Source organism: Dermochelys coriacea, chromosome 12 (genome assembly GCF_009764565.3).
Source record: "Dermochelys coriacea isolate rDerCor1 chromosome 12, rDerCor1.pri.v4, whole genome shotgun sequence".
Lineage (NCBI taxonomy): Eukaryota > Metazoa > Chordata > Testudines > Dermochelyidae > Dermochelys > Dermochelys coriacea.
The window spans coordinates 19,503,134-19,530,265 of record NC_050079.1 but is presented as its reverse complement, the minus strand read 5'-3'; the positions used below and the strand labels follow the sequence as shown (position 1 = coordinate 19,530,265).

The 27,132-nt window shown below is 40.0% G+C and overlaps 1 protein-coding gene across 3 annotated transcripts in view; it reads right to left on the bottom strand.

Moving 5' to 3' along the window:
* The window catches only part of VPS35 (VPS35 retromer complex component), a 45,944-nt gene that overhangs the window by 6,288 nt on the left and 12,524 nt on the right, over window positions 1-27,132 (bottom strand). For 2 of the 3 annotated variants that reach the window (XM_038368004.2, XM_038368005.2), the window contains exons 2-13: window positions 21,105-21,203; window positions 18,733-18,829; window positions 17,594-17,717; window positions 15,431-15,613; window positions 14,383-14,596; window positions 13,350-13,433; window positions 12,079-12,188; window positions 7,683-7,779; window positions 7,440-7,588; window positions 5,720-5,927; window positions 4,842-4,997; window positions 278-400 (exon numbers count right to left, since the gene is read on the bottom strand). In XM_038368004.2, coding sequence (XP_038223932.1) covers window positions 278-400; window positions 4,842-4,997; window positions 5,720-5,927; window positions 7,440-7,588; window positions 7,683-7,779; window positions 12,079-12,188; window positions 13,350-13,433; window positions 14,383-14,596; window positions 15,431-15,613; window positions 17,594-17,717; window positions 18,733-18,829; window positions 21,105-21,203 — 1,644 coding nt within the window. Of the gene's footprint in view, window positions 1-277; window positions 401-4,841; window positions 4,998-5,719; window positions 5,928-7,439; window positions 7,589-7,682; window positions 7,780-12,078; window positions 12,189-13,349; window positions 13,434-14,382; window positions 14,597-15,430; window positions 15,614-17,593; window positions 17,718-18,697; window positions 18,830-21,104; window positions 21,204-27,132 lie in introns of those variants that run through there. The other variant, XM_043495447.1, reaches the window with a different exon arrangement.

Genomic DNA, 27,132 nt, shown 5'->3' with positions numbered 1-27,132 from the left:
ACATAATCTAGAACTATCCAAGTTTACATCCAATTTTTGTTTCATAAAAATTTTGGGCAAACAGTTTTAGATAGGAACCCGAGTGGATAAAAAAAAATTTCTCTTGACTGCTTGAGAAATTGATTTGCTTTATTTAATATCTGCTTTGAGAAGCTGAAGAAATCAGGTTTTAAGACCTTGTATCAAATTTTGAACTACACAGTAAACGTTAGCCAAATAGAAAGGATTTTTAGGAGGGCAGGACTAGAAGCAAGTATGCAAAATGTGCAAAACTCACCACTTTGGAATTCTCCTTGTAGCGAAAGGCAAGCTGGTATGCAGCAAAAACTAAGGGTGCCAGAGTGAAACGAATACGTTGGTTCCCACCTGCGCCAAAGTGTTTCCGGGCAGTGTTCAAAATCTAAAATTAAAAGGACTAAAGTTATTTTCGTAAGCCTAGAGCTATTTCTACGTTTGCCTTTTGGACCACATAGTAGCTTATGCCGTTAGGGAATTTTCAGTGAATGAATACAAAACTGGCTTTAGACCTCTCAGATCAAATCCATTAAATTAATACCCCAAAGGTCCATTGAAAAAAAAAAAAAAAAAAAATTTAAAAAACCACACACAAAAGTGCATGCACAAATGCACTACATGTGCATAGCCCCTTCTGACAAGGCTGTTGACTGGAAGGAATATTAAGAGTTGAGAATCCAAGGTTGTAAGCATGTTTTAAGCACAACATATGCACAGGCTGAAAGAGTGGGATCAGAGAACAGCTTACATATTTATAGAGACAGCAGTTTTTCAATGCATATTGAGAATTACTCTCAAGTTATTTCTCGTTTGTAGTTTTTGTATAGAACTCCAATCCTAAACATTTGTAAATTATTTTCCATTTCTTCAAGTGCTGATAATTGCTTAACATTTAAATATTCCCACAGCCAGAGTACAGGCCCTTTTCAGTAAGTCTTGGTGGTCACCACAATACGAGTTAAGTACCCATTATCTCCATATTTATTCCGACACCCATATGTTTGCACCACTTCCTGCTCTTCAGAAAGAGTTTTAGTCACAAGTTTTCCAAAAATTTAAGTTAGGTCACAAACTTACAGTTCTCTCTTCCACATACACCCCTCCCCAGAAGTTGGTTGGATCTGTCCATGCATTGCTCTTTCTGTAGTTCCACCACATGCCAGTTTTAAAGCCAGTTCATCAAGAAGGCATTCTGCCTAGTGCTGTGAGCTGTTAATACCTCAGTGTTTTTCCTTCCCGTTTAAAAAAAAAGTTTTTTTCTATTACAAATAAAGTAAGACATCCCTCCATACACGGTTGTCAGAGTGTAGACATTTTTCCAGGAATAGAGATAAAATTGAATATATCACAATAGATAAAAGTTAATCACACCAAATCATTGTGTTATGGAAATTAAAAGCACAAATCTTTGTTCTAAGAATGCCAATCATAATTCTAGATAAGTAACACTATTCCCTTTGCAGACTTACAGCGTGAAGAAAATGTACACTGCCCACTAAGAAGCACATTTGGATAATTGTCCAAGTTCCTAAAAGGATGCTATTATAAATTGGAAATCTGAGTGCTGTAAATTGATAATCCCTATCCAGGTCTCAGAACTAAAATGTCAAGTTACTATAGCCACTAAGCTTTCTTAGCATACCATATTCCTAACGCGATTTTGAAGAGTTCTTTGATGAATATTAAAAGCTGAAGAGAAATCTGACTTTGCATATACAAATAATTCTCCTCCTTCATTGCTCCACACGAAGTCTATATGTAAATGCAGAGACAAGATGGGTGAGGGAATATCATTTATTGCCAGGGTTCTGCCCCACTCTGCGTAAGGCACATACCCATGTGCCTCTACAACTCTGCTCATGGACTCAGGGCTTCTGTCCACAGGGAATGCTGCGGCTGAAGCCATGCACTGCTCCTGGCTTCAGCCCCGGTTGGGAGAGGAGAGAGTGCCGGGCTCAGAGCTAGCCCCATTGCTCCCAGCTTTAGCGGGTGGAAGGGAGGTCGCGCCAAGGCTCCCGGGTTCAGCCCTGCGTCACTCCCAGCTTCAGCCCTGCAGGAAGGTGCCGTGGCTTGGGGCATTGGGTTTCAGCCGTAGGGCCCTGCAGCCTCCTGAAAGGGCTCACAAACCCCAGGGGCCATGGACCACAGCTTTGAAAAAAAAGCAATTTACAGAATTCTACCCCCAAAAAACGCTATTTTAAATAAGTGCTTCCAGGACTACTTTACTGGTCAGTGTGATTGATCAGGGCAGGTTTTTAGAGAAAGAAACATAGGTAAGCCATTTTTAAGAAGACTAGCTTCAGCTGAAGTGTACAATGCAACGAAAAGTTCAGGAAAATCAGTGCAGTTGTACCCTAAAATCATTTCTATTCTAAAGACACTGATTTTATTGTTTCCAACAGGTCAGTTATTAGCATAAAAACAAAAAAGTTATCTTTAGAGGCTCAGAACTAAGGTCACTTAAGACCATCTATCAACACCTAGAAACCAGCATTTTTGACCTCAGCCCCCTGAAGACTGGTCTTTGCCTGGTTATTCATGACACTTCTACTTCCTGCTGCTCATCTTTTTCCAATCACTCTAGTTACAACAGAGTGGACACTACTCAAAAAATGGCTTAGTGTCATTGTTTAACATATACATTTAACACACACTAACCCCTGCCCAAACTAACATTAAGACGATGAATTAGTGAAGAGAAAGGGAGATTTTACTCCAGCATGCAGGTAGAAACATTTTCCCACGCCATGATGAGAATTCTCTCCCTCTGGAAGTTTAGACATCAGCCTCAAGCTTTAGTAGCTATGGTGGCTTGACACCGTAAGAGTGGAGGCCTTCTGAAGAGAACCCTTTTAAGTGTACAAGTTATTAACACACAAGACCAGTCAATAAAGGCTGCAATAGCTCCCTACAGGCATTATAAGCTTGTCAGCCCTACATACAGGTATTGATACTCTAAACACATACTCTATTCCATAGAGGGCAATTACCCAACAATTTGTGTCACACAGAAACCTGACCCCACAAGATGTAGGAATTCTGGCCGGGGGTGCTAAGCACCCTCACCTCTCACTGAAGTCCGTGTAAAGTTGACAGGACATAAATATTTTGATCCTAATCCTGAATTCAGGAATAGTATTGCTGCATACACATGGATACATTTAAAAAAAAATTATTGGCGGGGAAGCACAGCACAGGCGGGCAGAGAAATGGATGAGTACACTCATCAATGGCTCACCATGTAACAATGAAATTGGTACACTAGGGTAGCAGCTTCATTCATCAAAACTTGTAATTTTATCCTTTCTCCATTAAGAAAACGCTTAATGGGATCATCATCTACATCATTCCTGAAGAGATCATCTACACTAAAGGAGTGTTACACTTAATCAGAGGGTCTAAAGCAAAACACTTATTACATTAATACAAAAAAAAAAGTCACTTAAATAAGCAGCCCTCATCTACACAGAAATAAGTCTATAGTAGTCAGAGTTAAGGTTGTAGAGGCCAAATCAAATGCATTATGGATGGGCATTAAAGAGGACTTAGAAAATGCACAATTTTTTTCTGTTCAATTTAATACCATACATAACTCTCCTCTCTACCTTGGCATTTTTAGTATACCACCTCCACTGTGAATTTAGTTTTGATTTAAAATTCAGCTCTCTAAACTTAGTTTAAAAATAACTATTGTATCCAGTGTCTATTTGAGTTTATAATGACTGCATGATGTATACCAAGAACGAGAACTCAAGTGGATAATGTACTCCAGATTCAGTTTACTGCTTACTGACTGCATGGCTTTATTAAATCAATTCTTGAATACAAATGCTACTAATATCCAAAAAACACATTTGAAGAAATGGGAACATGCATAGTGAAAAAAGCCATGTCACACTATTTGTATCACCCATGTACAATCACATGTGATTGTACAAGTAAAAATAAATCTCAAGAGATGCTTCTGTCGCCTTTTTTACCTGCCTTTCCTATATTGATAGTATTTCACGCACAAAAAAGTCAAAGAATATTAAGGTTGCAAAGTTGAGTATTCAGATGTTTGGATATGTCAGAATTAAGGTTGCCTGGGCAACTTTATTGACAACCATATGGCTCATCAGCATGGTTGAGCCTTTATATGGACGGCACATGCCTCTGCCACTTGAGCTAATTGAGAAACCGGTAGAGAAGGCCAACCTACTATAGCTAAGCAAGCCAGCAGTAGAGGGAGAGGAGATGCACACTTTGCTAATCAATTTCACAACTACTGGCTGACAGCAGAGGAATGGTGAGACTCAGAAAACGTGGGTTCCAGTCCAAGCTCTGGGAGCATGGCTATTTGTTCCATTCGGTTTTAACATTTAAGGACATGATCATGTCTTTATAGTAGACACCTGTCCCATATAGATTCGGCAATACTGCACATTGTCTATGACTAGATAGCACAAGGGGATAGATTCTCTGACTGCCTCTATGTTCACATATACCCAGCATACACTGGCAGATGCAAGGTAGCGCACAGATAATGTTTCTTCAATTTCAAAGATTGAAGGCCACTTCAGACAACGTGGCCCATATGACAGAATATTAACTGCTGTAATCACTCTTGGACTTCTGCAGCACCAAGTTTTACACAAAAGTAAACTTGTGTATAGAGAAGTCTAAGTGCTCGCCACCCTAATCAGTATTAAACTAAGATCTAAAAATTAGTTCCTTTGCTTACAGCTGCATTAAAATGTACCTTATAAACAAATGATGGTTTAAATTACCACCACAGGTGACATGCTGAAGAGCATGAAATGCACGTGGAAGTGTTAAAACCATACCAGATACTGTTGATCAGGATCATCTGAATGTAGAAGATGAATAAATCTTCCCACAAGGCTCTGCTCATCAGCAAAGTCCTCAGGATCAGGGTCTTCGGCAGGCTGATCTGGTTGGTCCTGGATCAGTGTTGACACCAGATTCATAATTGCATCAACCTGTTAAGAAGGCAACAAAACATATCCAACCAGGCTTAGAGTCGTATCAAACATGTAATAAACTACAAACCTGAGCCAAGCCCATTCATCAGATCTTACCAGCGCAAAAAAGAGTTACTGATCAGGAACACACACACTCTTTACATTACTATCTTAAAGAGCAATTCACAGCACCCAAAGTACACTGGGAAAAGAATTCATTATTATTTTAAATAAAGGAATCTTTATCCTGCTCTGAAGGGTTCCCCTCATAATACAATAGCACCCACTCTGCATGAACAGTAGATTTCAGCTCTTCAAGTATGTGTAAGTTATTTTTAAAAACTTGTTTAAATACCTTAGATTAAAAACAAACAAACAAACAAAAAAAACAATGGTAAATCTGCTTTTAGCTAGAGACTTTACAGAGCCACCTCCCCACTTAACTCCCACTCATTAATTAGCCAGTTTCCTCTGATCACATCTTGCAGGTTTAGGCATAGTGGACCAGGGAGATAGTGAAGACGACCTAGATAATTTTGGAGGGGGGAGTGCAACTCTACCAAGTATGGTAAAGAAAACCATGAGCTAATTAAGCTGTGGTTAGACTGTGGTTTTGAGACACCACACACACCCCGCCACCCACATGAAGTCAGTTAGTGTTGGTTTTCAAGACTTCACACAGACACAAAAAAACATTGAAGTGTTTGTGATAGTTAATATTTAGCTGTATCCTTTCATACCTGTTCTTGGGAGACAATTACTGTGTTATAATCCAGTACATTGCTAAGCACGTAACAACTCATGCTCTTTCTTGACTCATAGTCAAAGTACTCAAAGAGCGGATGGAAGTGCTTTAGTTTCAGAACTGTCAGGATATTGTTGTAGGTATCAACCGGGATCTTTAAAAGTCGTGTTAGCTCTTTTGAAACAGCACTGCTTGTTGCAATACTGGAATATAAGCAGACAAAAAAAAAATTAGAAATCTCTTATGTTGACTGATATTAAAAAAGGAATAGTGAAAGCTAAAGGTGGAAATAAGTGTTTCACAACTATAGTTTCACTGTTCAACATGTGTTCAATCTCTTGCTTGTAGTGGGACAGAAAAATCCCTCTACACAGGCAATCTTTGATGGCAATTAAAGTGGAAGTTAAGGCACAAATCCTGCCTCCAGCATGCATCCCAAGTAGCAGGGCTACACACTAGGAGTTGGCCTCCCAGACCAGAGTGGTAGCAGAACTGCATTACAGCTATCATTCCAACTGGAGGACCAGAACAGCTGTGCCTATGCCATCCCACCTCTTCTTCCCCTTTATGAGGAGGAATGGCCAGTACACATAATTAGATCACTGTGAACCTGTACAAAGGGAGGCCCTATGGTAGGGAGCTCAGCTGCATGCAGGTCATGTGAACCTGTATAGAGACTCTCCAAACCCTGCCCCTACTTCACAGAATGGAATCAATTACACTGTAGCAAGGTCCTCTGTGCCTGAATGTGGGGAGCAGGGTTTGCCCATAAATTGTCTATTTACTGGCAGGAGAGAGGGAACCTGAGAAGTAGTATTTAATAAGATACCTGAACACCATGAACTGAGCTGACCTAGTAGAAGCATCCTGTTCAATTTAGCAATATAGTCATAGGTAAAAGGGAATACAAGAATGCAAGGTCTGTAATTTTTAGAGATTAAGAAATTTGGTGACATTACTTTAATACTGTACAGCGTGAAGTGTTTCCTCAACTCTTCCTAGAGTTGCATTTGTTGATTTTCTTCAGAAACCAAAAGGAAACCTTGAAGATCATATCATAGCTCTTTCAGGAATAATCCTGTATTCCTATAATATAAATTGAATGCTGTCGACCCCCCAGAAATGTCTTATAAAAGATCTCTGTACCGAAGATAAAGATTAGCATCAATCAACAGCCTAATTTATTCAGGGTCTCTTCAATACTTGGTCTTCATCAATAATTTCAGGATATGTCTACTCTGCATTTAGACACCCACAGCTGCCCTGGGCTAAGGGGCTGTTGAATTGCAATGTAATCATTCGGGCTCAGGCTGGAACCCAGGCTCTGAACCCCACGCGGTGGAAGGATCCCAGAGCCCAGGCTCCAGCCCAAGCCCTAACGCCTACACTGCAATTCAACAGCCCCTTAGCCTAAGCCCCACGAACTAGAGTCAGCTGGCACAGGCAAGCCATTGGTGTCTAACCACAGTATAGACATACTCTTAGAGACCAAATCAGCACCTTTGAAGAGTGAGGTCATCATTAAGCCGTATAACACTGCATTTTACAGTCTAACAAACAAATGAATTGTTTAGATAACATGTCAATCTCCTCTTTTTTTGGCTGACAGCTGGGGTTTGGAGGGTGTTATTTAAAAAAGCCAAACTAAATACAGTTGCTCCTAGAGAAAATACAGAAAAATTTCATACGTAACAAGAAAATTAGTGTTCACTTACTGCTCCAGATTAAGTTTATTAAATATTTCCACAGTTGTCTCCAACACTTTATCAACATAGTCAACACGATCTGGATAGCATTTCATAGCTAAATTAATAAGCGATACTTGCAATGACACCACGTCCTCTGAAGGCATATCTTGTCTAGACTGAAATTTGAGACAGCATAAATTAAATTTGAGAGAAATGTCTAGGTTTTTTTTTGTTAAAGACCAGATTTGCATCTTGTATTCAAGAACACACCTGTATAACAGTGGCCACCTGCTGTGAAAAGATGTCAAAAAGCTTAATATCTGCTGGGATCCCTGGTCCATCTTCTCGGTGAGCAAATAAAGCTAACCTGTGAACAGAGAAAGGAAAGAAGCTCATTCAGGTTAGATTCTTACTTTAGGGAGACAAAGGGTTAAATACACACAAAGAAGACTCAATGTATTAATACCTACTGGACATGAGTAGGAAGTTCGTGAGAGAGATCAGAAGGCACAGCAGTCTTCATAAAAGTGAACAACTAGCACTGCCTGGGAAATACTAGTCCCAAGAAAAGAGACTGAGAATGAATGGTGACAAATAACAGGGAGCAAGGAAAAAAAAAATAAAATAAAGGAGGAGAATGAGAGGCCTCAGTACGTTTTTGAATTCATGCTCCTAAACATGGGGTATACATCCTGCACCTCCGCAGCAGAGGACAGTCAGACAATGGTCATATTCTGAGGCAGCCACTATTTCATTTTATTTGCTGAGAAAACATCATTTACTTAATCTATGTACTGTAATATACCGAGAAATGTATATTGGAGAAATATTGACAGCTGGCTGTACACTCATGAAAGAAGTCAGATCAGCAAGTCCAGGACTTTCACTGCTTGTGCAGGGCAAAACATGGAGACAAGATTATGGTTGGAAGCAGTGGTGATCAATTTATTTCCGTGTTATGGAGAAAATGCACATCTGCAAACAATGCAAGCAAGACAAGAGGGGATGTTTATCTGTTCTTTATGTCATGTAATTAAATAAAATTATGCCCAGTAGTTACAATTCATGCTCACAGCACTGTTTCAATATTTAAAGTTACAAGGGAGAACAGGATGTGTTACAGGGGGGAAAAAAACACTTCAAAAGAACAGGAAGCCAGTAACATTTGCTCTGCTGTGCAACAATACAAAGACTTTGCAAGCTCCAAGCAATGCCTCTTAATTACTTTCTAATCACTGTGCCATAGGTGTTCTTCCACTGCCTCACTAAAAGGAGTCTTTTTTTTTGGGGGGGGGGGGGGGGAGAAGAGAAGAGAAAAAAGTGTGCATGGAATCAGCATGAGCCAGAAATGCCCCTATGCCATGTACGTTGGCCAAACTGGACAGTCTCTATGCAAAAAAATAAATGGACACAAATCTGCCATCAGGAATCATAACATTCAAAAACCAGGAGGAGAACACTTCAATCTCCCTGGTCACTCAACAACAGACCTAAAAGTGGCAATTGTTCAACAACAAAAAAAACTTCAAAGAGTCCAACGTGAAATTGCAGAACTGGAATCAATTTGCTAACTGGACACTATCAGATTAGGTCTGAATAAAGACTGGGAATGGTTGGGTCATGACAAAACCTAAACCTAAATTTCCCCAATACTAATTTCTTCCTACTGTTACTCACAGCTTCTTGTCAACTGTCCGAAAGGGGCCACTCTTACCATTTCAAAGGTTATTCTCCTCCCTTGGAATCCTGCCATTAAGTGAATTGTCTCATTAGACTGACCTCATACTTGGTAAGGCAACTCCCATCCTTTCATGTATTTATAACTACTCCTGTATTTTCCACTCCATGCATCTGATGAAGTGGGTTCTAGCCCATGAAAGCTTATGCCAAAATAAATTTGTTAGTCTTGAAGGTGCCACAAGGACTCCTTGTTGTTTTTGCTGATACAGACCAACACGGCTACCACTCTGAAGCTTTAAACCAGTTACTAATCTACAATACTTGTGACATCTGGAACAGGATTTCAAAGTTTGCTCAGACTTATTACAGAAAAGGCAGGTGAGAAAGAGCATGGCAAACGGACCTGTTTCCCAACCAGGGGAGAGAAAAGGGCCTCAATGATTTAGTTTAGAGGCAGCAAGGCTCCATGAGCCAGGATCAACCCATCCTCACCACTTCGCACAGCTACAGGTGCATGTTTGCAGAGGAGCAGGCAGCTCCCTGAAAGCCAAAACACTGTCCCTTCCCGATTCTGCAAGGGCCCCCAGGCAGCTAGCCATGACAGTAGACTATATGTAAAGCACTGCAGAATCAGAGTAAAGAAACAGTCTGACAGCACTGGCCACAGTATCCTGGCCAGCAGCAAAACATAAGCAGCATTTCAGCACACTGTGGACAGAAATAATCATAAGTCAAGGACCCCAAAGCTACAAACCAACTTGACCACTTCTTGCAAGACTCCCTGAACAGAGGGTTCTGATAAGCATGGTGGGTTAGAACTTCTAGATATTTTCCTCCCCACAAGCATCCCTCTGTCTCAACTGGGTTCAGCTTCAGTTAGTTGCTTCTCTACATCTGGAGATCTGGGATAGCTGAACAATGGTACTATTAATGTCAAAATGTGTTGTAGAGCTGAGTCCGGTGTGCATAACACTGGCATGTCTGACCATGCTGCCTCCCATCTGCCCCCAATGGCTTCCTGTAGATGTTATTATGAAGGAGGAAGTGGGAGGACAACTCCAAGTGAGTGGTCTATGGTGAAGAAGCCCATCCTGCTCACAGTCTGATTTGAGAAGAACCATGGGTGCAATCTCTGGGCTTTTCCATTAACCCCTGAATTTGTGCTGCAATTACACTATAATCAAAAGCATAAGTTTTTGATGAGTTCCATAGGATCCAGAGTTTTTTTTTTTTTTTTTTAGTTCTGGTCAGACTTATGCGATTTATGGTGGGAGATTGGTCTTCTGAGAGGTTGTCACTGAAACTCACTTGGTAATGAATCTAGGTGATCCTCTGACCTCCAGCTTTTGCTGTACAACAGGCCTCTTTGTAAGAGATGGAAGGTTACAGAGCAAATACAAGAGTTCTAGCAGCTAATCCTGCTACCTCCTATTACGCTTCTTTTAATAACAGGTAACAGCCCAACCATGAGTACCACATGAAACTAAGCTACATGCCTATCCCTGCACACATCTAAGTCATATTTGATTGGACAAGTGGCTACATACCATAGATGTTACTATGGTCTCCATACAAGACTGAGTCTCCATACTAGACTAACATTTCATGAATATGTTGGATGGTTATAGAATTCTTTTGTTCGGCTGGAATCCAAGATGCATAACCTAAATATCAAATTTTACTTGACACAAATGAAGCCATGGTAATCTCAGTCATCTCTGCTGTTCAGTTTAGAAGCTTAGCCCTTTTAGTACTTAAATGTTTCTCTGTTAATAATGTAATAAGATAGAATGTGCACATATGTTTATATTGGAAAATCCGAAGAATAAGATCTTTGTTTTGACATGGCTGTATAGAGACAGATTTGACTCTCCAACTGCACTTCCCATTCCCACTGACACTATGTGTACACACACACACACACACACACACACACACACAACCAATTTGCACCCCATAAGGCAGAGGTCCTCAAACTGTTGGATATGCCCCCTAGAGGACAGAGGAACATTCGGGGGGAGCAACTGGGGCCGGGGTCAGGAAGGGAGCACCACCCAGCTCTACTCCTGGCCCCAGCCCCACCCCCAGCTGTGGCCCAAGACTCGGTCCCCTTACTCTTGTCTGAATCACCCCTCCTGGAGCTGCAGCCCCACTCCCAGCTGGAAGGAGGGGGGCAGACAGGAGATAGGGGGAGTAAAAAGGGTAAACTGGGTAAAAAGTTTGGGGAGCACTGCAGGCAGCAATATAGGCCAAAACATTTTCTTTGGTTTATTCAGGTATTTATAGTTTGAATAAAATCAACTGTTGCAATTAAAAAAAAAAATTTAAAGAGGTGTAAAAAAAAAAAAAAAAGCTCTTTTGGGAACAGGAGTAAAGCTCTGCTGATAAACCATGAAATTAAGAACAAAATACTTTTATCTCCTCAAAACATTCAAGACATACAAAATATGTATATACAAATAAATATTTGAGCATCTGTGAGATCCAAGCAAGAGATTGCGTAATAGATAGTTTTGGATATGCGGCCACCTCTGACGTGGCTGCTGCTGCTTTGTTTCATGAGTTCACATCAGAGCTCTCAATCACCGTGACTAAGTTTATCTCCAGGAAGTGAATGAATAACCAGAAAAAAATCTATCAACCAGAATTCACAAGTCACCAATTCTCCTGGATGGAAAATGCAAAGTTCAAAAAAGAGCAGACACAATCAGTTCTTTAAATACTATATCTATGACGAAGGAAGTCAACATGAAAGCAACATAAGGTAACATGCTTATCTAGTAACATTAAATAATCAAGACCAGCTATTCATGGATTTTGATTAAAACTGAAATTTGGAAGATACAGAAACAATGAAGTTAAGTTAACAGTTGGAGAAATCAAGAAAAAAAAACACCAGTAGATCAACTGTTTTGCTCAAGCTATTTAGTACTGTAAATTCTATTTAGTCAATATACACTCCATCTAAATCCTTCCTCATACTCACCTGTCAATTAAAGCGATGATAATGTTTTTCACATTCACATTTTGGTGTAATTCCGCACAGGCTCGGAGAAAAGGGTTAAGGGTCTGGAGATGAAATTCGTCTGGGAAAACCTAAAATTCACATCAAGAATTAGCAGCCTTCACAGCAGTATACACCTTTAGAGTAGCAGCTGTGTTAGTCTGTATTCGCAAAAAAAAAAAAAAAGAAGGAGTACTTGTGGCACGTTAGAGACTAACATTTATTAGAGCATAAGCTTTCGTGAAGTGAGCTGTAGCTCACGAAAGCTTATGCTCAAATAAATTTGTTAGTCTCTAACGTGCCACAAGTACTCCTTTTCTTTTTGCGTATACACCTTTAGTTATTCATCCATTTGGAGAAGTAACATGATAAAATGGCTACTAATTTAAAGAAAATAGCTGCAGGATAATTGCACTTCACACTATGCAAGAGAAGTCTTGGTGTCACTTCAGGGTGACAGGCAAAATGCGAAGCAGAAGTGGACGGACATGAAATGAAGCAGATGAAGACTGCATAGGTCTCACAGCACACAAGCAAAGCTGTTACTATCAATCATTTGTAATGCAGACACCTGCCTTGAAGAACTTACAAACTCCCATAACAAAAAACGCAGAGGAGAGGAAATGGGATACACTAGCTGCAGCTTTGAGAGTCATACCTCCAGCTTTCTCCACAAGCTGCAGTGTCATCAAAGCATGGTGCTACTACCAGGAGACTGAGAGGGCAGCATATGGGAACAGAGCTCAAAACAGTACATGATATTCCCAGAACCCCAAACAAAAACTGTTCTATCACCTATGAGAAAGGAGTGACAGCAACTATGGCCCTATTAAGAATAAGAAGGGACTGGGATGAGGAAAATTAAGTGGCCTAATGCTCAAGAAGCAACATGCAGATTTAGCCAGTGGACCAAGATGAATATTTTGACAGCTACTACAAAAAGTGTATCTAAATAAATATTAAATAAATAAATAAATAAAATAAATACCGGGGGGGGGGGGGGGGAGTACTACTTCCCAGCATCAATTATATGGGCCAATAAACAAAAATCTAAGGAAATTCAGTCAGTTTAGTGTTTTGTTTTTTTAAATAAAAAACAGGTCAACTGCTTAGCCCTCCCCACCTCCCACAAAAAAAAAAAAAAAAAAAAAAAGCAGAACCACCACACTGCAATACACCCACACATTTTACATTTTAAACATTGCCACCCCAAACATCAAGTGAAGATACTTTTGCTCCTTTCTGCAGCTCACCTGAATAATACATTCCATGAGATACTCCTGAGCTAGAGCATCCCTGCAGTTTACTACTTGCTCCAATATTCCAGGCAAAACAATCTGTAAAGGAAGGAAGGATGTTGCAATATTTTTTTTCCCCCATTGACTTCCTCAATCTATACAAATCCTGAATCAGATTTTTATAAGTGTTATAAAGTTTGTCTGCCTATGCACGTACAAACTTTAGAGTTTTACAGCAATAGTCAGATCATCTCTCACTAGGTATCAACATATAAATCACGGCTGTATGCCGACACTAAAATAGTAATGAGAAGAATATAGTGTCCATTCTTACTGAAAACATAAAATGAAATTTTTCAAATAGAGGCACATGCACATGCTTGCTCACTTTCTCACCCTCACTCACTGGGCAGATTACAAACATACCCATGTGCATTTATATAAATCTCTCCCATTTTAATTAAATGTAATGGTCTTCAGTGGCATTTGTCATGGTTTAAAAGAATTTCTCATCTATTACTTGAGACTGCCCAGATAGCTCAGGGGACATTTCAGAATTTTGGATCATCTGAATTCTCTAGTATTGATACTTTTTTTGAGGTCTACTATTTTGAACAGGAACGTAGTCAATTTCTTGAATGCTTTGAAAGGTATCAATTTGTTCATCTTTTTGGCTCCTTTCCCTGAACAAATGCATTGCATGTATGCATATAAAAGGAACTAGTATTGCCTAGCACACAGATTGGGGGACTGGGAGGCAGGACCTCAGAGTCGAATGGCCAGTTGCGTCACCAACTGTGTAATCTTGTGCATATATCACTTTGTCTTGTTGCACCTCATATTAGGTAGTGGATTTACTTACCTCCTGGAGCATTATGCGATTTCATTAATGTTCTGAGAGCTTCAAATAAACAGTGCTACAAAAGCACCAAATATTATATTGATTTTTGTGAAACTAATGACTTTCATAGACAATGGAATTCTTGATTCATGTTTCATTCATTTGGTAAATATGGATATAGTTAAGTGTTAGATGAAGGAAGCTCACCTGTTTATATCTCTCTACATTAACGCCTTCCAATTGACTAAGGCGAACCAAGTTTGTTCCCACTAGGATTCTCAGTTCCTGCCTTTCCCGCTCCCTCTTTTCTCTATCTCGACTGTGTCCTTGGTGTTGCATTCGCACCCAGAGTTTGTTCATCTCAGCAAAGTTCAGCAGCACAAAATCCATGGAATCACTGATGTCGCCGGTGGTTTCTTCGCTGAAATCAGGTCAGTGGTTAAAAATAAGAAAGTTTTGGCTTCTATCCCGGGGGGGAAGGGGGGGGGAAGGGTGTTTGCGCACGTGTTACAAAAGATGCATGTTCCACTGTCACCTTGAAAGGGGAAAGAACTTTAAAGTGAGATCAAGAGGAATTTTAGTTTTAGGAGAATGTGACAAAAGAGAAATCTACAACCAAATCAAATACAGATACAATAGACCCAATCTACATGAGCATTTGAACCACGTTAGAAAAAACTGGTGTGGACAGGGTCAGTAGCATAAAAAAAAATAGTTCTATAGCACACTTTGTCCCCATCCACAATGGCCAGAAAACATTTTGCATACCATAAAACATTAAATGTTCTCTACAGTAGAGAGTTTATAGTCTACATTGTGAAGACTAGAGCCCATTTTATATTGAACTCTACTTTTTACAGTAAGAGAAAACACAAAAAAGCTTACATCCCAACCTTAAAAGCCAATAAATTAGTTGTTATTGACCAAGTTCTACGAATATTTCTGTGTGTATGGGGGAAGGAGGAAAACGAGGAGATGTCGTTTTCACCAGCGAGGCCATTTTAAAACTATATTTAAGGTTTTTTTGCCTAAGCATACAAAGCGTGTCTTAAGGTCACCTGCCAGGAATTAATCCATCAGGTCTTCACTAGAGACTGGACTTTCGTTGTCTATCCAAAGAACAATTACAAAAAATAAATTCTATTTAAAATATGCACCTATTTCAAGCCTTACAAGATCTTAGAGAATAAACACTATTAATGTATTCTTCGTTTAAGGATGAAGCCATTCTGAGCTTGCATCACATTTCTCTTACTCCGTCTGTTCGCCTTCGTCTGGTAAGATATTCCTGGTACACTGAAGAAGGTAGTTTCGAAGAAACAAGCCTCTCAGAGGATGCTGGACACCACGGCACATTTCCACCAAATCTTTCAGGATATCTTTTCTGGACTGAGGAAAGGACTTGACATAGACAACACCTACTGTTATCAGCAGATAGCTAGGGGAAACAAACAAACAGTTGAAGAAATTCTGATTAAAATGGTGGATTAAGTATTATTGGAAAAAACTTGTATTGATACATGAATACAATACAGTAACCTGGTCAGAGGCAGGTCTATCCCTCTCTTCTCACAAGATACTTAGAAAGGATGAGAAAGAATTAAATGAAATGTGTACGTGACGTGTAGGGCACAGATTTTGGAGTGGGGGTGCAAAGAAGTGTGGGTAGTAACAACAAATACTTGGCCCTATTACAGCACTTTATATTTTCAAAGCATTGTACAGACGTTAATTAATCAGTGCCTACAATGCACACCCCTTTTGGCTGGTGGGTAAGAATTATTTTTTCTCATTTACAGAAGGGGAAACTTGGGGCATGTCTACACTTATTGGTAGATTGGCACTGCTGCGATCGATTAAGCGAGTGTCGATTTAGCAAGTCTGGTGAAGACACTAAATTGATGGGAGAACACACTCCCATCGATTTAGGGTGACCAGATGAAAGGGACAAAATATCAGGACACATGGGAGAGGCAAAAAAAAAAAAAAGAAAACCAAACCATAAATGCCAAAGTGGCCAAAGCTGCAATATCGGGACATATCAGTCGGGATGTAGGACAAAGAACTAAAAATCGGGACAGTCCCAATTTTATTGGGACATCTGCTCACCATACATCAATTTGTGTACTCCACCTCCCCGGGAAGCAAAAGGGAAGTTGACGTTCCCTTACGTTCTCCCGTTGACACAACACAGCATAGCCACCGTGGTTACTGGATCTAACTACATTGACTTCAGTTATGTTATTCACATAAATGAAGTTGCGTAAATTAGATCGATTTACTACGGTAGTGTAGACCAGCCCTAAGAGATTATGTGCGCTGCCCAAGGCCACAGAGTGAGCCAGTTGCATAGCAGGATTGGAATTCAGGTTCTTGTGACTCCCCAGCCCTGTATTCATTCCTCCAAGCATCACTGCCCTCCCATGTTTAATTTAACACCCAGAATGGATGTGAGGATTTAAAAAAAAAAAAAATAAATTATGGGACTATGGTTTTAGAAGGGAATTGACATTGCTCAATACCTTGCAGAACTAGCTAGCCTAACCCTACAAGCAATTCCTCTTAGGCAAACTTCTGTATTTGCCGAGTATCCCTAAAGACTCGGCATGAGTACAGGGGTCCACTCACACAATGCTGCTTGCAGGATCAGAAGCTAAATCAACAAGAGGATAAGGAACACTATGTATTTAGGGCAACTAATGAAGTTAAGACTTTTCAGTAGTCTCAAGTGTACTGTATCAGAGTTCAGTTATTGTATCATTGCACAAGTTGAATTTGTTTCATCTTCTTTAGTGAACCTTACTAAGAGATACTAAAGATACTACTAAAATGAAGATAGACATGCCACAGTTCTGGTTTTTAAAAAGAATGTATAAACTACAGGACTATGTATGTGTTTTTTCTATTCCCTATGCCAACAACTGAACATAAGCAATTGGAAAAAGACCTCCCACTTATCTTTACAAATATAGGGCCAGACGCTCAGCTGTGTGCAATCAATTTACACCATTTAAGATTTGGCACTTACGTCAATTAGGTTTACTAAGATCAGTACAAGATATCTGGAGAAGCAGTTAAAAAATGTAAGTTTCTAACAGCTGATTTATATTAACAATTAGAGTCAGTGAAAATTTTTTTTAACACTTTATTTCACTAAATTGCTAATAAATTAAAAGTACTTGACTGGGAAAAATCCAACTACTAGTTACAAAAGCTGCATTTGGGGCCTAAATATCTCAAAACAATCAGGGGGCTCCTGTGTTATCAGATAGAGATTTTCTTTAGAGTACTTTGAAATCTTGCTCTGAAGCAGGAGACAAGAACACAAAATCCAAGGCAAGAATTTTCCCTGAGCAAGAACTTTTAGAAAAATAGCATTCATTAGTTAAGAAAGTTTTGTCAGTGCTCATTTACTTACAGTCTTGGGATAATATTTCCAGCATACTGTACTAGTTCATAAAGATCTGCCACTTTCCTTCCCTTGGCAAATTCATCTGTCAGATATACCTCCAAATAGTGTAGCTCATCAGAAATAGCCATATCTTTTCTCTTATGGTTAAGGATTAAACATGAATATTACTACAACAGATATGCATACCCATTTACTTAACAGTACCAAGAGGAAGATACTGCCCAAGGAGCTTACAATCTGAACCAAATAGACAAACAATAAGAGTCCAATACAGGGAGCTGAAACGGTTTCTCACAGGACATCACTACTGAAAGATTGAATTTACAAGTTGAAATATTTGAAGGAGAAAGGTGTTCAGCATGCAGGGGAGTGAGAAAGTATTGAGGGCAAGGATACTACAGTAGAGGGTGGAAGCAAAGGCACATAGGACTAGGTAAAATAAAAAGAGTGGTGAGGAAGGTCATGGCTTTCACAGAGGGATATCCCGATCCTTAGCAGCATATATATAAAAATTAAGGCAGTAAGAGTATAGAGTGGGGAAGTAACACCTCACTTCTCTGCATCTCAACAGCATATTTGCTGCATGAAAAGTTACTAAAAGTTCCCTCAATTGATATATCACATCAAAGAGAAGTAAACGTACTAGTCTCCCAGCTTTTAGAAAGAAAAAGCTAAAGCACACAGGGGCCAAAAAAAGGCAGCTAATGCCTGCAGCATGTTCTTCTGGGGTAAGCAAGACCATTGTATTGACTATATAGAGAACCCCTCGTTTTCTAGGCAAAATCTAGGTGCTCCATAGTTCTAACTCCTTGCTCAGCACACACTGTAGTTTTTAATAATGCCATACAGAATCTAAGAGATCAGGCCCACAGAGTTCTGAATTGATTATGGACTACTTTGTACTATACAACAAGAATGAACAAGTCTCTTTCACAGAGAGCTAGTGCGATTCCTTCTTCAGCTTATCTGGATAGAGAACAGTTCCAGTCGAGATAAAGAAAACTGAATAAAGCAATGTTAGGGAAAAAAAAATGATTTTACAAGGAAGAGACCAAAGGGATATCATTTTACTCCTAGGCACACAACTACACAGATTGCAGTGCACAGTACCTCAAATATTCTCCCATCAACCATTTAAAAGATACAGAGTTCATAATAGCTCTTTGGAGATAGCATAGAAGTCCGCAGTTCACCAAGCATGTTAGAGGCATGTTTCAGAGCATCCATAAGCTTGTTTTTGTCCTAAACAGTGAGTGTAAGAACAAACATTAGCAGTGTTCACTTGTCGTTCCCCAGCCTAGACAACTGCAATTTGATTTGTGAAGCAAATTAGTTTTCTAACATGTTAAAAACAGCATGGGAAAACTAAATGGGTAAAAATGCAAAAAACAAACAAACCCAAAAAAACGAAACTGAAAAACAATCTACTTCAAATCCAATTATTTTAAGTAACTTGTTCACCATCTAGACAGAGAAGTAGTGAGCATTTAGCAAAACAAAAAAGTAAGTTTTGTTCTCAGTGTCTCTTGATATGGGGATATTAGTATACCTGTGGGCTAGTACATGAAACACTGGAGAAACAGCTTGTTATTTACATTAGTGTGGCAACCCTCGCCCCTCCTCTCCCCAACACACACAATCCCACCCTGGAAACTAAAGCAAGACATCTTTACAACTCGTTAAAGTTCTAGACCCAAGTCTGCTTTCCAGCTCAGTCTAGTGATGAAGCACAGCACTATGCCCTACAGATTAAGATACAGGGTAACTCACATTATTAGTGGAAAACTCTGCAAGAATTTGGATAAGATTCCCATGTCCCTCTCCATAAAAACACCTCCTATTTTTAATGTGGGGGGGGGGGAGTAGTGTTTTATTAGATTGTCGAGAACAAGGAGGTATATTTAGAGAGTTCCATATAATTATCTGGACCATGAACCTGCATGCTTCTTTGTATGAATATAAAACAGACTACTGGGTGGCTGAGGATTAAGTCTTAGCTCTACAGAGTTTATAAGCATGGGATTTCGAAACGTCTTTAAATAGTGGGACAAGTTCTCCTTTCAGTAACACATATGGAAAGTATAGTTGCGATTTCTCTGCGGGTTGTTTTGGAGATGCCAACACATCAAGATATGAACAGAGGAAATTCATAATTCTGTTGGTGCTACTGTTTCATCCTCTTTGGCTGCAAGCACATGACAGCAGTTGGCCAAGGACCACTATAAGCTTCATAGACTCAAAGCTTCTCAAACTCATTTTAAATTCAGCTTTAAGTTTTATTCATTCTTTTGGAGATAAAGCCAAGTTCTTCACATATGCTAGGCTTTCTACTGTTTATGTGCCTCTCATCTTCCCTCCAACTGTCTCTTCAAGTTTCATCCAGCAGAGGAAAAGAGATGAAGGGAGATCTCAGTGCAATGTCACCCATTAGTGCTTTGCATTACAGTACAATCCATCTAAGGCTATGTCTACACTACTCTGCGGACCAACACTCCAGGGATCAATGCACTAGGATCAATTTAGTGGGTCTAGTGAAGACACGCCAAACTGACCGCAGATCGTATTCCAGTCAAACCCAGTATCTACCCCGAACAAGAAGAGTACAGTAAGTCGACGGGAGAGTGTCTCCCGTCAACCCAGCATAGTGTGGACCCCACAGTAAGTCGACCTAAGCTACGTCATCTCCAGTTAAGTTATTCATGTAGCTGGAGTTGCGTAGCTTAGGTTGACTTACCATGGTATTGTAGACGTAGCCTAACTAATGCCACAATTGCAGCCCTTGGAAGGTCCCCAGTGTATGCTATAGGAATAGTACTCCTGCAGAGCAGCATGCAGAGGACTGCCCTGCTGAAAATAAATTCAGCAAAATTCTGCAGCTTGACTGGAGGGAAGAGACACGGAAAAGCACTGTGGAGAAATATGCACTCAACATACTGAAAATAAGGGACAAGCAGGATGTGTTCTTACCATGTTATGGACTACTTAGTTTCACATAAAAGGAAAGGGCTACACTAAAACCTTTGTGAAGATGTAATCTAAAGAGCTTTTAGGCTTGTAGGCACTTGCAGATTTTCACTTGAGAATACTTATACCCTCACTTGCTGCATAGAATAGCAGCTACTCGGACATTTTTACATTTTGCTGAGGGAAACTAAGTCAGTAAAACTTCTGGCCTATGAAATGAGAAAAATATTCCTTCCATTTATTTCAGCAAGCAGTGGCACTAAAAAAAGTGCTCCAGTTTCACCCTTTGCTGGAAGTGTCATTTCCATTGGATATGAAGGTTGGCAGCAAGGCTCTCATAGTGTGCTGGGTTTCCCCACAACAAGAATGTCAGTCAATGCTTGTGTGCTCAAAGCAGATTGTAAAGTTTATCATGCTTCCAACTGAACCCAAATCAATCAAACTGCAGCTTGTGGGGTAGGAAAGAAAAAAAAAGAGTTCCTTCCAGCTTCAAGAAATTACACTACTTTAAAAAACAAAACAAAACAAAAAAAAAAAAAAACACATTTCTTACCAAGCATCGCTTCATCTGGAAAGACTGGACCTTTACAGCCTGAATGGCTTCATCCAGGAGCTTTTCCTGTTCATCTTGAGGGGATTGCTGTGTTGTCGGCTAAGGAAAGAGAGACAAAGAAAAAAAAACTGACTCAGGTGTAACTATTTATGGTTTGTTCTTCTCAAAGATGGATTCCTACCATTGTGACCATGAAAACATCTGCTGGGCTTCTGCAAGACTAATCCCAGTTCTACAATTCAGAGTTATTTATCATTGTCCTTCACCTAGGGTACATCTACGCTCCTGAGACTACACAGGCACAGATATGTTGGTATAGCCCAATAAACTCAAGCTGGAACAGCAGAGAAGGGCTATTAGGAATGAAAAACTTATGAGAGTAGACCCAAAGAGTGTGGCTTGTTTAGCCTGACTAAAACAAGTCTGAGGGGAGATATGATTGCTCTCTATAAATACATCAGAGGGCTAAATACCAGGAAGGGAGAGGAGTTATTTAAGTAAAGCGCCTATGTGGAAACAAGAACAAATTAATATAAACTGGCCATGAACAAGTTTAGGCTTGAAATTAGACGAAGGTTTCTAACCACCAGAGAAGTGAAGTTCTTGAACAGCCTTCCAAATGGAATAGTGGGGGCAAAAAAACCTAATGGCTTCAAAACTGAGCTTGGTAATTTTATGGAGGGAATGGTATGAGGAGACTGCCTACAATGGCATGTAGCCAACCTGCAACTGCTAGTAGCAAATATTTCCAATGGCTGGTGATGGGACACAAGATGGGGAGGACTCCGAGTTACTACAGAGAATCCTTTCCCAGGGTTCTGGCTGGAGGGTCTTGCACACGTGTTCAGGGTCTAACTCAGGGGTCGGCAACCTTTCAGAAGTGGTGTGGCAAGTCTTCATTTATTCACTCTAATTTAAGGTTGTGTGTGCCAATAATACATTTTAACGTTTTTAGAAGGTCTCTTTCTATAAGTCTTTAATAGACAACTAAACTATTGTTGTATGTAAAGTAAATAAGATTTTTAAAATGTTTAAGAAGTTTCACTTAAAATTAAATTAAAATGCAGAGCTCCCAGGACCGGTTGCCAGGAACCGGGCAGTGAGAGTGCCACTGAAAATCAGCTCGCATGCCACCTTTGGCACGCATGCCATAGGTTGCCTACCCCTGGTCTAACTACCATATTTGGGTCAGGAAGGAATTTCCCCCCAGGTCAGACTGTCAAACACCCCTGGGGGGAGGGGGTCACCGTTTGCACAGCATGGGGAACACTGGACTTGCAGGTTTAAACTAGTGTAAATTGTGGATTCTCTGTAACTTGAAGTCTTTAAATCATGATTTGAGGACTTCAGTAACTAAGTCAGAGGTTAGGGGTCTATTATAAGGGGCGGGGGGGTTAAAGGTCTGTGGCCTACAATGTTCAGGTCAAGCTAAATGATCATAATGGTTCCTTGTGACCTTAAAGTCTATAAATCCATAAGCAAAGATGGCAGCCTACTCCGACAGAAAGGGTTTTTCTTTTTATGTAGAAATGCTACCTCCCTGACCAAAAGTTAACTGTGTTGATGGAAGCATAGCTATATTGGATAGTGGCGTGGTTTTTTCAAACAGAAATAACTATGCCAATACAGTGTAATTTACAGGCCTCGGAATGAGCCCCTGGAAGTTTTACCTTCACATATCCACATCTGAGAGGCAGTCATTACAGAGAGGAGATAGTTATAGAGAGCTTTAAGGCTGAGTGACACCACCTCACCGCCAAGTCACCCTCCAAAAGGAACACATGGTTTTGTCTGCATTTGCCATACTCCGAATTGTGATATCCATTCTTTTCCAGTCATCGGCTGCTCTGCAGGTAGTAGACAGGTGATCTACTTTTGTGAGATATGGGAAATATCTTCTCATGAGTTTGTTTGCTTTTAAAAGAAAACTGGACAGCTCAAGTGGTACAAAAGATTTATCATCTTTGCCCCACCAGAAGATGCATGCAATGACAATCCTAAAGTAATACACAAATGAACAGCCCTCTTTCCCCTGTTAGGAATTCAAGTTCCACACACAGAGATGTGGTTTTCTCCATGACATGATATTGCCTATGCAACTAGGAACTTACAGGTAGTCCTATCCTGTTCTGTGATGATCATTTAGGACAGCAAAATACATGCATTTCCAAAACACATTACAACATAACTTGCCTAGAGAACAACCTCAAGTGACCTCCAGCTCTACATCTCTCCTCCCTCCACTGCAGGGGAGGGATTTTGCATCAAGGATGATGAGTAGAATACAAGTTTCTATGGAGGGGCTTTCTTCAGAAGTGAAGACACTCATAGATAGATGTAGCTGCAGCCTCTCCCATGCACCTCAATCAATGTACAAGTTAGTAGTCTTTCTAAACAGGAAAGAAGGGATCCCAAAATGTGTGTTGCCACACTAAAATAGGTGTTCAGCATAATCTTACAGCTATAGGGACATACCCTTATTCACCTCGTTCCAAGCTGGACTCACTTTTACAGAGGAAAAGCTTTTGGTTATGTAAGGCCATTTTTGGAAGCAGTAGAGAGGAGCACTATGGGCAACTGTAGTGAGAACATCCTCCCACTTTGCATCTCTACAGCAAAGCCACTGGATATGATGGAAACAAGTCTAAGGCTCCCCAAGGCTCAGCGGGGACTTGCGTGAGACATTTGGCCAAAATAAAGCATGGAGAGGCTACTGGCTGCACCGCCACTGCCATGCAGAGCGCATTCAGAGGCAATAGAGTATGGCTGCTCCCCTCCCCGGAACAATAAGAACAAAGTCCCATTCAAAACTGTAACATTTATCTTTGTGCAGAATTACAAGTTACTCGGATAGCAAAGTTTACCAGTACCAGAAGGCTCTAACTGGGGCAAATATTAGAGAAACAGAACACAAATGCAGTATACATTTGCAGACAGTGAACATGTCCTCAGTAAGTGACCGTAAAATATGTCTTTCGTGTGTTCTAGGACTTCTGCTCCCCCACTTCACAGCTTTGCACCCTGATGAATCCAGCAAGCTTCAGCTTTGAACTAATTTAGGTCCTTCTCATTTATTTAGATGTCAGACAGCTCTTTGGAGCCCATCACTGTTTCAGCAGAGAACAACCAATCTTTTCACTGATACCAAGACTAATGGGATCATGACATATCCATGGAGATACTAGAAGTCACTGCATCAGTAGCATGCAGCTTGGATGATAGACTTAAATATTAGGTATAATATCATGAGCACATCCAGACCAAGGAGAGACAGATACAAGTACTCCCTAGCCCTACCCCAAATACAATCTCCCTTGTTATTTGTCAGGTTAACATCTCATTTATTGTAACACATTTTCTTCCCATATACTAAAGCAGAAAAGACTTTATTTTAGTCTTCTACAATGTTTTGAGGCTTTGTACATTAACACTGATCTTATATAAAGTAGCTATAAATATTAGTATCAACTGCACCTTCACTTCTGAAATAGTAGAACAGATTTGTGATTTAGACTGCCACATTCCAAAATCCCTTTCATAGCAAGCATCTTTACACAAAATACATTCCTTATTTCTCCATTGCAGAATTATAGTAAGTCAGTTCACAAACAGCAAGTTTGAAACTTAAGCAAAATATATTAAAGGCTGCAATATCTGAAATTCAGCACAATGGATCAGTTTGCATTAAATTATTCATATTTCTAACATCATCCCCTACCCCATTTCCTGTGAAGTGGAGACAATCGTTTGCTTCAAGAAACTCCTTCCTATTTGAAAGCCTTGTCATTTCCTTATTATTATCATCCCTTTTTATAATAGAGGGCTACACTTATTACATGAGGAAAGGAGGAGGGGGAGATGTTTACTGAAATTTAGGAATAATTTAATTCACAAAAGACTGAAGCAGAAACACAAGCTACTGCTTTTATAATGACTAATTATGAAAGTTAAACTGCATTTTTTTATAAGTGTTATTTGTATAACTAGTGACTATTTTTAGGGTAATGCCTCATTTCATTCATGTACAGATAAGCCTTAATTATGATTAACTAAGACTTCTACCCAAATTCTGTGCCCTATTAGACTGTCCAAAAAAAAAAAAAAAAAAAAAAAAAAAAAGGCATTGCTCCCACTAGGCCAAGGATGCATTCTGGTGCAACACATCTTCCCCTAGCTTGGTCCTGGCCAGGCCCTTTAACAAAGCAGCCTGACACACATACCTCTGAAACAGTCTAACGCAAGGAAATTTGTTTCAGGAATCAGATGTACATAATTGCAAGAACACATTCTATTTCCCCCTTCACTGACTAAAGTGTTTGGCTTTAAAAACCGCATAATTTGGCTTTTCCTTTTTCATTTGAAAGGAGTGAAGTTAATTATGTACCGGTTGTAAAAATTCAGGGCTTAAGATAAATGTTATTCATACACATAAGCCACAAAGTATACAGTGCTAAAGCAATGTCTGCAGAGGGAGAGGGTCACCTATCCGAACACACAAGAATAAACTGCAGAAAATTCAAATAATCACATTCAAAAGTAAATATTTGATGCCATTACAACTTAATACCATTATAATTCTACTGATTTTTATTCAATATGAGTAAATCCAAGTTAATATTTTTATTTTAAAAAAATAGATGTGATGCAAATGACTCCCCCAGCACAAAGTCACTACCACTATTCAACCTATAATGTCATCAAAACTAAACTTAGTCAGATATTCACGTAATATTTTATGCCCATTCCCAACTACGTCTCTGAAGAACAGAGATCATTCCCCAAAGCATAGTGCAGTCTCCAGTATTAAAGATAGATAATAAAGTAGTAACAACAAGTGCACTAAAGAAAGACACTTCGTTAGTATGATTAACACATAAGCCTCGTCCAAGCTGGGAGAAGCGTTGTACTAGCTATCACTATGTTTAAATATTGGATAGTACAATGGTATAGTGGGGTAGGAGGTCAATGCTAGCAGATCATAGAAATATAGGGCTGGAAGGGACCTGGAGAAGTCATCAGTTTCCAAGATGTAATTCCAGTCTGGTCAGGGACTTGGCGTGGTCCTGGGAAAGTCTGTTAAGATCAGTTCCCATTTTTAAAATGATACTACTACCTCAGAGGGACAGGACTTGAAGGATATGACAGATGATAGTAGTGAGAGACTGCTTACCAGCCAGAAAGAAGGATAACATATGAGGTAAGAATTTCTATCAAAGAAATCCAGGGACAACTCCCTGTCCACAAGCCCAGCCCTAGTGGCCATCCGCAAAGGCTGGGAAGGAGGAAGATTCCTAGCACAGTATCCAACCACACACCCTTGTCTGTGCATTATAACAGGTCCCAGCTAGGATGCTAGATACACGAGACTCCATTCTCACCCCCCTCATATACTAGAAAGAACGAGGGCTTTCCATCTTTTCTCCACGCTCCAGAGGATCCTGGCTACTACAGCAAAGAAAAAGAAGACAGTCTCCAATGCTCTACTTCTCCCCCATGACCCATCTCCATTTCGGGGGTTTGACTCCCTGTAACCCCACAGCCTGCCTCTGACAGTCACTAGCTTTCCACAAACAGCAGTGGACAATGGAGATTCTTAGGATTCTTGATAGCATCACTGAGTCCCACAACGTTCTTGACAGCAACACAAGTCAGCATTAATTTCACTCAGCTACTGCTTTGGTAAAGCTATAAGCAACATCTGCAGCCTGGGAAATCTTTCTACAGAAACAGGAAGACAACACTATATCGAAAGCTGTCTTTGCAATGGTAAGGGCTAGCTAGAATCCATTTTCTTAAATCAATAGCAGAAGTTAATGACATGTACCAGGTCAAGTTCCTACTCATACAAGGCAGGGGGATTTCTTCAGGCACTGTTATACCAAGAGACCTGTATAGAGCTACAAGGGTTTCTTCAGGTATGTTGGCAACAAGAAGAAAGCCAAGGAAAGTGTGGGCCCCTTACTGAATGAGGGAGGCAAGCTAGTGACAGAGGATGTGGAAAAAGCTAATGTACTCAATGCTTTTTTTG